General features: G+C 41.7%; 1 protein-coding gene across 8 annotated transcripts in view; it reads right to left on the reverse strand.

Moving 5' to 3' along the window:
- Window positions 1-14,497, reverse strand: part of NAV2 (neuron navigator 2) — a 223,246-nt gene that overhangs the window by 103,894 nt on the left and 104,855 nt on the right. For all 8 annotated transcript variants that reach the window (XM_040608723.1, XM_040608724.1, XM_040608725.1 and 5 more), the window contains exons 7-8: window positions 4,243-5,341; window positions 1,424-1,536 (exon numbers count right to left, since the gene is read on the reverse strand). In XM_040608723.1, coding sequence (XP_040464657.1) covers window positions 1,424-1,536; window positions 4,243-5,341 — 1,212 coding nt within the window. The remainder of the gene's footprint in view (window positions 1-1,423; window positions 1,537-4,242; window positions 5,342-14,497) is intronic.

Below are 14,497 nucleotides of genomic sequence, written 5' to 3' on the forward strand. Positions count from 1 at the left end.
GTCCATGTTAGCAATTTTTTTTTAATGGCTCTCTATGCCCTGGGAAATAATCTCCCTGAGATACAATTCACTTAGGCCAAATGGTCAAACAATTATGATCTGGCTGGACTGGATATAGCTCCCTAACAAGACCAATTCCTTTAGCCAACGGGTCTCTGGGACAGAAAATATTTTCTACACTCACGGATCTACAAATTTTTGCAGCAAAGAACATAAAACATTTATAGGTCTGTAGCCTAACAAAGGTCACAGTGCTCTTTCACAGATCATTTCTCTCATAGGTACGAAGGCAAACAGTAGTTGACTTCTTAAGAGAACATACATGAGACAAGCTAAACCAATTTCTTCTGAGATCACTCTCATGCCTAAACTGATAGCAGATTTTTTACTTAAATGACATTCAATTACTTAAAATATAAGTACACTTAAAAGGCAGACACTGGATAGTGCTACTAGAGCTTAATTATTAAATCAGCTCTTCATGAACAGGCAGCGTCATTAAACTATTCAGCTTCCAGTTTTCCCTACCTATGCTCTCATTTGTTTTATATGTGCTTTTAAATTAAAAGCATCAACAGCTGCTATGTAGGGAGAGAAGAAATCTGTCCCTTATTTCTTCTAATGTATTTGGGTTGAGGGAACATTTTGTTTTCTTTGCTCCTTTTCCCCTAAGACCCCTTTAAGGACTGCTGCTGTCTGCGGGGTCTGGTGGCACACAGCTGGGTTTTCCATCTCCATCTCCGAGGTTGTCAGCTGTCCTCCATTCTTGGATCCCAAAACTTACACATTCTACCTGAAGAACAGTTTGCATTTACATCACAGCTGTCATTAAAAAACTAAAGACCTTTTGTGATTCAGAAACACTTCTCAGTTGACAGGCTGAAATACATCTAGGCTAGGCAAATTGATGCTTAAGAGGTAATACTGAAAAGGTTTATGCAGCTGGACACTGCGTTTCTTACTTTAAACTGGCTCTCAAATTTAAATATGAACCCAAAAAACCTATAAACAAAGTAAAACATCAAGGAAATTAATTTAATCTCTTCTGTAAATTCTGAAGCAAAGTTTTAAACAGTAAAAAATAAATATCAAATGCTTGAGAATACTTAGGATCCTTATAACAGCTTAATCCTAAAAGGTGCTGGACGTCTCCTAAAAAGAGATTAAGCACCCAGAATTCCTAACGCTTTCAAGAAATTTGGGGGGCACATCGTTGTGCAGAACTTGAGCATCTAGTATTCAGATTATTGACACCCAGTGTCCACGGCTGAAGAGCTGAAAGAAATACCGTAACTAGTAAGAACAAAAGCAACAGGAATAAAACCAAATTAAATGTGCCCCTAAAGAGGGAGCTCCTGTTTTCAGGCTTGCTTTAGCCTATTCTTATTTGACCAGACCGCAGTCAGTAGGTTGCAAGACATACCTGAGAGGTCTTCAAGAGTAGGCTGTCCAGTTTTGACATAAAGAGCAGAATCCATGCTGACCCCTCCTGTGCTGGCCTCAGCTGTTACGTTCCCTTCATTGTCCGTCTGTGATCTGGAAGGCAACACACAACAGAGATGCGTAGTCACTCTCCATCCAAAGTAGCTCAAGTATAACAAGGAGACAATTGCACCTGCCATCAGCTGCTCTGTCCCTCTCTCCAGAACAGACCAGCAGACTGATTTTACATAATTCATTAGTCCCATGTTGAATTATGTCCTAGAAATGGAAACAAGCACTCAGCTGTAAAAAATAAAAAATTCATAGTCAAAGATAGGCTTCATAGCTCTTCAGACAGGCTCTTGAGACACTTGGATTTCCAGCTAAACTGTAATTATCAATAACATCAGGTTTTGTGACTAATCTGATCCTCTCTAATAAAGTCTGTATTGCACTAATATAAAGCAGGTAGTGCATGAGGGCATGTTACACTCCTGCTACTTTCCCTTCAATAACTAGCCATGTCACTCATTTGTATTTTAAAATTACTGACTGGGTAAAACCAGCTTCAAACTCCAATTTATTGTATGACATTGTGGCTGTCAGGTAATTAAAGGTGATGTAAGAATCTACTGTCAGATTTGAAAAATGTATTGACTTAATTAATTTTACTAGCTGCACTGTGTTTTGCTTGTAGAGCCACACCAACAAAAGGCTGCAAGTTCTCCTGTCCAAAGAGTAAGTGCTGCACGTAAGTGAAGACACAGCAAGGAATTACTATTGCAATATTCTTAATTTCAGTTAACTCCAAATGAAATGTAGAACAATTTCTCCTGTCTTTTACTTAAAAAATAATATTTAAAAAAAACAAACAAAAAGTAAGTCTACAGGCAGCTGAGAAGTTTAGATTAAAGTAACCTCAACTGATAGCAGAAAAAAACTGAGACTACCACTGCAACGCATTAACAAGTGCATTTTGTAGATTCGGAAAGTGTCTCGATACTAAATCTGTAATAATGCTATACATTTGCCTTGCAAATCAATAAAATTTCACTTTTCTCTTTCCTTTTAAAGCTGGCAAGATTACACAGTTTGGCCCTTTTTTCCGCCAATGCTGTAAAAGAGTTATTTTTTCAATTTCTTAGCATTTTCTGCAGCTGCCAATAGGTAGTTTCATTACTGTTTTTTGTAAAAAGTTAAATAAATACTGCCTAGGGTTTAACAGTATGTTTAGATTACAGAAAACATATGGACTGCATCTGCTTTTACACTTTAGATGCTGATACCTAAGTTCAAAGGAAGATGAACACTAACTAGAGTACTTTTCACTTTATCTTTTGATAGGACACTGCAGTGATAAACTTAACAATCCAAAGCATCACAAATGCATTTTTGGAGGTTATGAGGGATAAACACCAATACAATCAGTTTGCAACCACTATTTTATATTTAGTTACGGACTAAAACAGTGCAAACTGCACTGGCAGTTTTTAACTCAAACCAAATCCCTAAAAATCACTAGTAGTAAACCCCACCTTCAGCCAAAGTAGTGCTGATGAATGCAAGAGCAAGAAAAATCAAGAACATGTACTATTTATACAAGTTTGAGACAAATGAATTTTTCCCAACTGGTTCCTTTTCATGTGACCTCATGCCAGAAAAGACACCTGGCATTTTATTCTACACACACACAGAAAGAAGACTCTTCCCGTTTTGCATTCCTGCACAGGCCTTTGGCGTCGCCCTCCTTCAGGCTCATTGCATGTACATACACATTTATTTAAAAAATGTGGCCAACCATTTCTTATGCTACATGTGCCAAGAGATGAAAGGCAAAAATTAATATAGTAGAACTGAAAAAAACGAGGGGAAAGGGCCACAAAGATGACCAAAGGTTATGAACAGCATCTCCACAAGTGAAAACCACACAGGCTAGGACACCTTAGCCTAGAAAAGACACATCTTAAGGGAGGGAAGGATATGACAGAGGTCACTCAAATCATCATCAGCAGGAAGACCATGAAGATGGAATAACTGCTTTCATTCTTTTCCTCTGAAAGAATTAAATGGTGTCAAAAGAAAACTAGGAGATGGCTGTCAAAATCAAAAATCCCACCATGTGACTGAGGAATTTCTTGTGTCATGGTCAGACTGGGGAGCGTGTTCTTAGGAAGCTTTGCTGTCAGTTTCCCTCTTGTTACTCTTCTGTATGTAGCCTCTACTGCCATTGCCCAACAGAAGATGCTGGACTAGATGGAGGTTAATTGTGACCCCATAGGGCTGCTCTTTTGCTTAACTCATTCAGGGTTAATGCACAGAACAGCAGACTTGGTGCCTTACCTGTACTAAGGAATTTTTATTTTTGTTTTCCAAGATTCCCCATTACTATTTATAGCAAGGCAGCTCCACCACTGTTAGCCACACTGAAGAGAACGAGCATAGCTATGTCATAAAATGGCATTGTTACAACTTTTAGAGCTATGATGCACAAACCAAACCTAATCCATAGGGTAAAAGCTCAGGTAAGAGCAGTACCTGGTCAAGACGGTGCTAGCATTCCCATCTTAACTGTTAGCAGGATCGGATACAACAAATACTTACCCTCCCACCTATTACAACTCCTTATACATCTTAGTCCGATGGCCTTCACCAACAGATTTGTGTAAATGTATAAATTCTCTACTCTCTTAAAGCACAAAGCTTTGACACGCCATGGCATTCACCTTGCTGCCTCAGCCCCCTGAAAGAGTGAGTGTCCAAAACAAATCTCCCTATCTAAGCGTCATGTTCAAAGCAGTCCGCCGGAGAAGGTCACCGTACCTGTACATGAAGGGAGCTACCGTGGCAGTGTTCGGGTGGCTGTATTGCTGCTGGGGATGAGGTAGCTGAACACTCACAGTGTTGCTCCCTGTGGTGTGTGTCGTGGCGGTGGGTCCGTTGACAGCTTGGCTGCTGCTGCTGCTGTTGAGGCCTCCTACGCCTTTTCCTTCTGAAGAAGCCAGGCTGGATGAGGAGCTGGAATGCCTGCTGTCCAGCTGAGACTTCTGATGAGAAAGCCCCGAGCCAGCTTTCCCGCTGCGGCTTCTCTCGCCTTCCTTTGCAGGAACGGGGGCACTTGAGGATTTCCCTGTGGTGTTTTTCATTCCTGGTTTTGGTATGCCACTGTGCGACGGGGCAGAGGCCTCCTTCTTGGCACTATTCAGTTTTCCTCCTTTAGGGATAAAGCTTGCGATCTTGGAGGACTTTTTTGGCATCTCTGTTGTTGCTAGTGCCGTCTGGTCTTCTTTTGGTTCCTCTTTCAGGTCCAGCTTTTCAGTGATAGATGTTCTCTTTGCAGTGTCTTTACTCTTGTCCTTTTCTTTCTCTTTCTGTTTGTCTTTGTCCTTCTCATTACCCTTTGGAGAACTTTTCTTATTAGTTAGTGCCCGGCTAAAAGTCCTCTGTGCAATTCCCTTGAGTGCAATTTTGGGACTACTGGACATCGATCCTGGATTGTTCACATTCTGATTTGCGGCATCAGTTTCTTCGCTTTCCTCAAAGCTGAGAAGCATCTCGAGCTTTTCACAGCTGTTGTCCCGAGACCCCGGACACTCGAGCGTCGTCCCTCCTGCTTTGGAGCCTCCTTTGCTATTGAAGAGTTTTAATTTTTCAAGCATGGATTTTTGACCGTTGGGAGTTGTTTTGGCGATTTCCGAGGGTGGCTTTGGAGGCTCCGATATAGGCTGCTTTACAGATAACATGGAAGACGTAGCTGTGTGCTTAGCACTGAGGGACTTGCTGCGCCAAGGTTTAATAGCAGAGCTTGGCTGAGGGATGGCTGATGAGTTATTGCAACTAACAGTACTGCTGCAGCTCTGAACTGAGGATGAGACATTTTCATTCATTCCTGTGGGCTGGGAGGCTGTACTGTCTGCAGGCTCTGGAAAAAAAAAAACAAAAACAACCCCAAAAACCAAAACAGTAGTACCTGATAATTGTAGCTAGTCTGGGCTTCTTTCTGTAATGAAACATAAGGAACTTTACACTAACAGCATTTAAAAGATAGACACATAGTAGTATTTTCAACATCAGTATCACTTAAAGAAAATAAAAGCCAATTTTCTTTTCCTACCAGCAGAACAGCAACGAGCTTCTACTATGTAATTTACGTTTACTTGCTGTTTCCAGGGGAAAGAAACTCCTCCAATTCAAACCAAAACGTGTTTTGCAATGTATTCTCCCTTATTAAGTTCATAATATTTCATTAGCAAAAACACAGCACTATTGTCTAACTAAGCATTCCCTCTGCTTTTGGCAAAATACTTGCTGTCCAAGTTCAATTCTTAGAAAAATGTCCAACGTATAAAAAATACAGGAGTAAGGAAAAAATTAAAACTGAAGTCCTTTCAGTTACTGGTGTGTGTGTGTGGGGATGAGATCTTCATATGCAAAAGGTAGAAGAAAATTCCATGTACAAAAATAAAACCCTGTCCTTATGCGATGAACCTAAATTAAGTATTACCACGTATCTTAGTCCAGCTGTAAGAGAAACTAGTGCAGGAGCTGTACAGCCTCCCCCACCCCCCAACTCAGAGAAAGCAAATATTTTATTTATTTAGTTCCTTTTAATGTTACTTGTTCTTGTCAAGAAATCAGTTCAGAGCTTAAAGAGAGCTTGAAAAATCACACTCACCTACCAGCGGCCACTTCTCCTCTGAAGTTTCTCTTTGCAGAGTTTCCTTTCTGGAGACGTTACTCTCTCAATTATCACAAATATGTTTTCTGTTAAACTGCTCATGTTTCCAATTAACTTTTGTCATCTATGACTGTTCGCCTGCCCAGCAGCCTGCTGGGGATTAACGGCTCTTACCTATATTTCCCTGCCCTCTAGCAATAAAGTAAACTGTGTATAGAGCTGCATTATTTTAATTCAAAAATCAACAGCGGTTGAGAGCGTGCGTTTTCGGCAGCAGGAGCAGCCCTGTGAATTCAGCCCTGTAAATCACGAGCCACTGCAACCACACAGGGACTGTTTTACTTCACTTTCAGCTGCTCAGTGAAGATACAGCTCTGTTAACCTTCTTCATCTGATCCAAAACAGATCTACTAAAGATTTAAAGCACATACATCTTCCTGACCTAGCGTAAAATCTGGTTTCTAGGAGTTTTAGAAACTCCTTAATAATAAACCCAGTCATTTCACGTGGTTAGGGATAAAGTGGGACAGCAGGAATTAACGATACTTTAAAAAAATATTACTGAAGTCAGAAGATTTCCAGGACTCCGTTACTAACCAATAACTATTATACTGGCTGGTTGTGCTAGTCCTTTTCCTATGGCAAACTACCCACATGGAGCTGGAAGGAAGCAAGAGCTGGATTACAGACACAGAAAGGAATTGTACTTCTTTTAAAGTAGTGCCAGTCTGCTGACTTCCAGGGCACTACTCCCGCTTTAGCACAGGAGAATCAAGCCACCTCATGTCCCAGACGGCAATGCCACCTGGTCCTCCAGCTGCTCTGCTCAAGCCTGCTAAACTCAACCTGATGGGTTAAGGAGGACTGAAGAAGTGACAGCGTAGGAGTCACAGTGACTCCCAGAGCAAGGGGAAGCAGCGACCCAGCATCCTAGCACCCCGCCCACAGACAAGGGAGAGGAAGGAAGGTCACAACTACTTCAGAAGCTGCTGCAAATGTTACTCCTTCTGCTTTCAAAGGCTGTGCACCATCGCCTTTTCCTTCAGGCCTCTTACTGTACACTGCCGCTTTGTTGTTATTTTTATTTCCTGAAGCCCTCCAACTCATCACAACCTACTTCCCATTGCAACACTGCACCATGCTCCTTTTGTAAACTCAGGACAAGCAAGCTTTTGTCTCAGCCTGCCTTCCACAGAAGACGTCCAGCACTGCAATGAAAGCTTCATGAAAATCCCAATTGTACATCATTTGCAAATAATTTGTATAGCTTCTTCTAAAAAAATTAATAATTGCCCATCTCAATATCGGGATACTTTGACGGTAACCAGAGAGTCACAGCAGTTGCAGCATCAAGTTCCTAATCCAAACGCATCTGGCCTAATCATACTGAACAAATCTCAACAGAGACTGTACCCATGCCCATAAATCATCAGAGCTGCCTGTGATTCATGAACACACCGAGGACGAATATACAACCAGGTCCAGAGATGAACCTAATGTACTAATCCACATGGGCAGGGAACCCTTTACTTTCTCAGAAGAGAGCTGCAAGGAGTACCGGGACTGGCACAATCTCAGGGTGACAAACTGAAAATAACTGGTAAGGGATGCAACTACAAAGTAGAAGAGCTGGTTGCACGCTCAGTACAACATATGCAGCAACACAAACGCGGCTTGAGATGAAACACCATTCAGTCTGAGCACGCAGCCAACTTGACAGACTTGGAAAAGAAACCCGCGTCCTTCTCAAACAGGTTCTTGACAACAGTTTGAAAAAATACAGGTGTGTGTATTGGTACAAACAAAGCCATCCTGCATTCCCCACAACTCAGAGCCTATGCAGAGATATCGCGTGAGCCCTGACCCACAGGCTGAGGCACACACACCTGAGACAAGGCCACCCCAGTACCGCAGGCTGTGGTCCATAACCCAGCTGTGAAGTCCGACTCCACCTCCAACGCTGAGCTAGCTGTTGACACACTGCAGGTCAGCAATGGGAGCAGAACCCAGAGGGAACCTACGGCAAAGCAGTGCTCCTACCAGCTCTGCAATGGTTTCCTGGAAGTGAATGGAAGGTGTTGGTTTGTTTGGGACATCAACTTCATCCTAATAGCCCAGGTGAGTGCTTCAAGTCCACATATTCTTCAGGAAAGGTTTTGCTTGGATCAAGTGAAATGCCTTGTTTTCCATATACAAAAGCATTGCTCAAAATATATCTCCCCCCCAAAATCCAGAACTTTTCCTCTTCCCCTTTCTTTGAATGCTTTGACAATATTTTTATTGATTTTCTTTTTAAAATTCTGTTTGGCCACTGAACAAATTCACACTTTGTTTTTAAACACAGCGTTCGCTTCAACTCCAACTCCCCCGCATACACACTCCTGTTTGAAACTTGGTTGTGCGTATGTTGCCAGTGCCGTAGGATGAGTACAATTTAACTCCATTCAGAGAGTTGCTTCTCACTTACAGACACATCGAAAAAACCAGAAATAGGACAACAATACTATGACTGTAACATTGTAAAAAATGAATATATTGGGACACTGATGTGATTTTCAGTCTCTACCTAACATTTTCCAGGAAGTGAATTCTGTGAGTGTTGGATGCTACACATCTGAAATTAAGGAAAAATATTTACAAACTCTTAAATACACATGTTAAGCAGCGACACTTCGGGAAAGGAGATCTTTTCTTACTCAGTACAGCAGACCTTGATTCATATGTGGATCAAATACAGTGAAACTGGAAATTCTAAATCCTCAACTTTTTGTTACATTGGACCATGCAAAGTTAACGCAGGAAATAAAAGGTCCACCATAAAACACACTCACAAAAAAAAAAAAGGCCTCAGCTTAAGAAAACTTCAGTCTTTAAAATTCTCCATTTCTTTCTTACAAACAAGTCTGCTGGCTCTTTTACTCCTCAGACCAGTCCTGGTAAACGAAAGGGGTTCTGCTGCCAGAATACAGATTCAAATGCTAGGTTTCCTAATGAAGCAGTAACATCAATACGTGCATAACACATCAGCATGCAAAGGGGAAAGTTTTATTCAGCGTAGCATAGGCCCTTTTTTCATGAAAAAGGAGAGCATGTTTCATGCATTCGATTAATAAGCTTATTATTTCCCATGTGTTCCTTTGTGAGGGAGATATTTTCTTTCTTCAGCAAACTGCATTAACTAAAACTGACTATAAAAGAAATGTTTTCAAACCCAAGCTACAGTCTACAATAAATAATGATCGCTTTCCTCCTTTCAAAGTCAAATCTTGGCCTGAAATCTATTTTGTTCCTAGCGTTCCTGTTAAAAAAGATGTTGGTGGTCTAGTTCCAATGCCAATACTCACTGTAGCATGGGCAAATCTGATTTCAGCTGCTCCTGCAAAGCCCAAACTGCATCTGCAAACCTACCCATTTGTGAAAAAAAATTAAAAAAAAAAAAAAAGAAAGAAAGAATCTCAAGACTTATGATTTAATTCTTCTACTGAAGTCTTTGAGAGCTTATGCTATAATAAGGTCAGGAGAAAATATACGCAATTTACTGTCATTTGTCATGTTGACTCTAAGCAAGTGGACTTCAATTTGCTATAACTTAAAACTTTCAAAAACCAATCACCATAAGCATGAAAGGCAACACAAAGACAAAGGATGTTCTCACAGTTACTTCTCCTTAGGAGGGTCAAGAACTTAACAGCATTTTTATTCATTTTAAAATGAACAAGCTGTCATTTTTTATTTCACAGCTATGGGAAAAATAAGAAGTTCTCATGAAGAGAAATATCTTGCAGTCCAGCCCATAGATTAGATAACCAAGTTAAAAGAAAATCTACAACCAAATTCTAATTTAGGAAGTAAAAGCAGATTGGCTCTATGACATTATAGTGTCAGAATTGCAGAAATCATTGCGGCAGTTTCATCGTTTCCCATCTAGAGGAATACACTGGTGAGTCTTGACCTTTCCTATCCATCTACCTGAAGACTCTCTTTCAAAGCACTACAAATAAGAGTACTACAGAGAAATGTTTTTTAGCTGTGCTATTCCCTTCTTCAGTAATGATTTATTATGCTCAGCGAAACCCTGAAGTATGGGAATGCCTGCATTTCTGCCAGGAGCTGCCTACAAAAATCACAATCTTCCCGCAATCCAAAGCACGAGCAGGTAGAGCAGAACATTTCCAACAAGAGCAACCTGGCACACAGCCCTTTCTGAAAGTAAGGGCAACTCTTCTGACCCACAGAAGTTTCTCTTTCAATTGTAATGCCACTGACTGGAGAGAACTAGGTAGAAGGGACTGATTGAGTTACCAGCTCGGGATGGGCAAGAGGCATGGCCTCCACCCACAAGATGACTGAAGCTCTGTGTTGTCTCTTCTACTCTGGACCACAACAAATAGCAACAAAAATGTCTTCTTAAAGCAGAGATTACCAGATAGGAAAATTCTGCATAATCTAAGAAAAGCCCAGATAGGAAACATTATGGTTCACTGAGGACAAAAACTTCACCAAGCTGAGCTGAATGGGTTCCTTCAGCTTCTGTCCTCTGGCTTTCCCTTCAGGGGAGATTTCAGGGGAGACAAAAATTACCTTTACTCCTTGCTGTTTTTCTTTCCTTCCATCATATCTACTTCTTCAATCCCAGTGCTGTAAACTCTGTTGCTCCAGTAGCAGTTCTGTGTGTTCACAGAAACACATTGTACCTCTGAAAACCCGTACTGAAGCCCATGAATATGTCACTAACTCAACTTCCACATTTCTGTGAAGTTGCCTTCTTCCACACAGAGTTCCAGCATATAAAACAACAGTTCTGCTGTTGACTGGTTTAGGTTGCCAAGGCTCGGCGATTTTGCTGAGGTGAAGGGAAATACAACTGGAGCACAGGCGATCCTTTTCTCATTGTCTTGACATAACTGACTAAGACACTTGAATTCGTTGTTGTTTTTGTTTAGTTACTGTAAAATTCAAAATGCTGTCCACATGACTGCCTAAGAAAGGGGTTGGAGGACCTCTACCGACCACATACCAGTTAGATGATGATAAAAATAACGAAACCAAGTTCACTGTGCCTTTCAAAACAAGTCGCACTCTCCATTTAATACTAGACAAATACCATTCTTGTTCATGACTCTCCATTTTCCTCTCGTTATTTGTACAACCAAATCCCCCAAGATTTCTCATAACAGAGTTATTCAAAAGCATTAATGAATTCCAGGCAGGGAGGTGCTGCAGAGTCTTTCATTAGATTTTATACGTAGCTGGAGTGGACAGTATGTAGATTTAGCAGCCTTGATCTGGCACACCTCTCCTACAGGTAGGGTATATGAAATACACCACATGCACGTTAGTGGTCTGAGAACTGCACTTAAAGAATATTGTCCATTGGCCTATTTTGACTATTAATACTGGCTCTAGTCAGGGCTTGGAATGACCACAGAGGTAGAAACGGAGACAGATTTTTAGAAGAAGGGACAGGCAATAGGAAAAAATATCTGAGAAAACTCCCACTGATCAGTCAGTATGCCAAGGTAAACTACATTTTAACTCAGAAGTGTCTTACTCTGCTCAGTGAGCAGTCGAACAACTGCCCAGCTGAACACAGTCAAGTGGCAAATAGCAACGCATTCTCAAACATGGATATTCTCTGTTTAAACTGAGGAACTGAACCAAACCATACAGAAATACGAACACTTTACCATCCCCTATATTTACACCTATATATGAACATACATAAATATGTGGAAATCTATTACATTTTTACATCAAAAACAGCTGACAGACACATACAGCTATTTATACTTGGGTCTTTTCCATTTTCTCTTTCTGGTCAATGAAACTACTCTAGCAGCAGATCTGTAGCAGCAGATCATTCAAACCCAGCCAACATGCAGGTAACAATCTACTATTCATGACAGTAACGATGGGTTGTGCCATGGCTTTTTGCTCATCAGCCACTTCAGAGGTGGTGGCAGTTCTCTGGCACCAGTCACAGATTCTTCAGGTATATTGGTTATGGATGAGCAACAGGCAAAAAATAAAATGGAAGGGACCAGAGAGGCTGGATGATGCTCTTCCCCAAGAAGAGAAGGCTAATACAGGTGTGGTAGAAACATGCTGGCACTTACAGAAGTCTCGGACGTAGCACCACTGCTGTTTGCTTTCCTATGATTTAATAGTGAACTTTCATTTCCATGGCTGTTCTTCTGGCACAATTCACGCAGCAATAAATTTGCAAGAAATTGTAAATATTTATTTTAAAAGGAAACATCTAAGAACTGTAAAGGCCATGAAATGCTCAGCCAGCTCTTCAGCTGGTATAAATCAACCTGGTTCCACTGACTCCAGTGCAACTATGCAGATGTACATGGGGCAAGAAGCTGCTTCTCAAGGTTACATTTTACTTCAAAGCTCAAGATTTTTATCTTCATGAATGGTATAGTTAAGAACATGTCATTGGCTACTTCTGTAGTTAGTTGTTGGTGAGTTTTTTCCTCCAAAAAACTTTATTTAAATAAATTTTTGCTTCTTTTAGATATTCTTAAAGCTTATACCAACTATGGCAAAGTTCTGTGGCCTTATAAAGCTCTGCTTCAGGCATTATTAAGCCTTCAGCCAGCCTTTGTTTAGGTGAAAGAGGACATATTTTTAAATGCCAAATTCAGCCAGTTGAACAGTTGTAAAATTAAGCACAAACATGATTTACTGCATACCATACTGTAAACATGCCATACTGCTTGTTCTATTCTGACAGGCTTTAGGCTGTTTTATGGGCGCACAGTCAACATAAATATGTCACTAAAGATTCACGAAGATGAGCCAGTCTTTCAAAAAATACATTTGATTAGAAAAGTGAACGGGTGCAAGCAATACCCCAGGATATATATACACACACACTCCTAAATATATCAGTTGCCTGAAGAACAGTATTTTGTTTGACACTAATGACTCTCACGAGGGTCATCTTCTGACATAGGCCAGTAACCTTACGTTTGGGGAACACCAAGGCATTAATACATTTGCTAAACCAGAAAAACAGAATGAGTCAATAAGATAATATTCATTGAAGTTGACTCAAAAGTTCTGTGCTTAGGAAGGAGAAACGGAATGGCTAAATATAAAAGGTCAAACAACCAACTACGTAAGTGTACTGCAGAACAGAAATAGGAATTACAGCAGATGGCAGCTGCACACCTCTATAATGTGACACTAAGGAAAACTAAACACCTTTTAGGAATGCATTATGAGTATCATATATACAAACACAGAGTATAAGACAGAGAATGTAATTATTCCTTCCTACTCAGCACTAGAGTAAGGCATCAGGTAGAGTGCAGTGTCCAGCTCCAGCACCCCACTAAAAGAGACTGACAGGCAGGAAAGGGGCCAGAGGAGGTCACCAAGACATGCAAGAGATTTATCAGAAGGAACCTATGAGACGAAGGATGAAATAGTAGAGACTGTTTAGTCTGTAAGAGAGAAGACTGAGGGGAAACACTGTAAGCGTTCAGATATATGAAGAGTGCTATAAACAGGACAGAGATCAAGGAAGAGTAACAAAGTGTTTAATTCTTAGCCAAGTAGAATCCTGGTGGTTTGTTTTGTTTTTTGTTGTTTGTTTGTTTGTTTTAAAAAAGCTAGCTTTAAGACCAAATGGACACCGGAAGGGATACACTTAAGGAGATTGTCAAATCCCTGTCACGAGATTTCGGAACTGAGTAGCAAACACCTCTCCGGTACAGGTGCAGTCAATTTTCCTTCAGAGTTTGAGCACAGACTCCCCTAGTTATTTACAGATGCAATTCTATAAATATATAATATACGCTGCAAACTTGTCATCATTTTAAACAGTTCCATCCTCAGCCAGCCTGCAGGTGACACCCGGCCGGGAGTGCTGGCCTGAGGGGGGCTCTGCAGGGGGGGCTGGGCAGGCCGGGGCCATGGGCTAAGGCCAATTGTGCCTGGGTGGCCACAGTGGCCAGCAGTCTCCTGGCTGGTAGCCAAACCAGCATGGCCAGTAGGGCCAGTGCCCGTCCCCCTGCGCTGGGCACTGGGGCGGCCGCCCCTCGAGCCCTGGGCTCAGCTCTGGGCCCCTCGTGCCAGGGGGACATGGAGGGGCTGGAGCGTGTCCAGAGAGGGAGAACAAAGCTGGGGAAGGGGCTGGGGGTCAGGGGGGACCTGATGGCTCCCAACAGCTGCCTGGCAGGGGCTGTGGGCAGGGGGGGTCGGTCTCTGCTCCCAGGGAACAGCGACAGGACAAGAGGGAACGGCCTCAGGTGGCACTAGGGGAGGTTCAGGTTGGGGGTCAGGGAAAATGTCTTCACTGGGAGGGTGGCCAGGCACTGGGACAGGCTGCCCGGGGGGTGGTGGGGTCACCGTCCCTGGGGGTGTTTAAAAAAATGCGGCATGGGG

This window comes from Falco naumanni, chromosome 10 (genome assembly GCF_017639655.2).
Source record: "Falco naumanni isolate bFalNau1 chromosome 10, bFalNau1.pat, whole genome shotgun sequence".
In the NCBI taxonomy this organism is placed as follows: Eukaryota; Metazoa; Chordata; class Aves; order Falconiformes; family Falconidae; genus Falco; species Falco naumanni.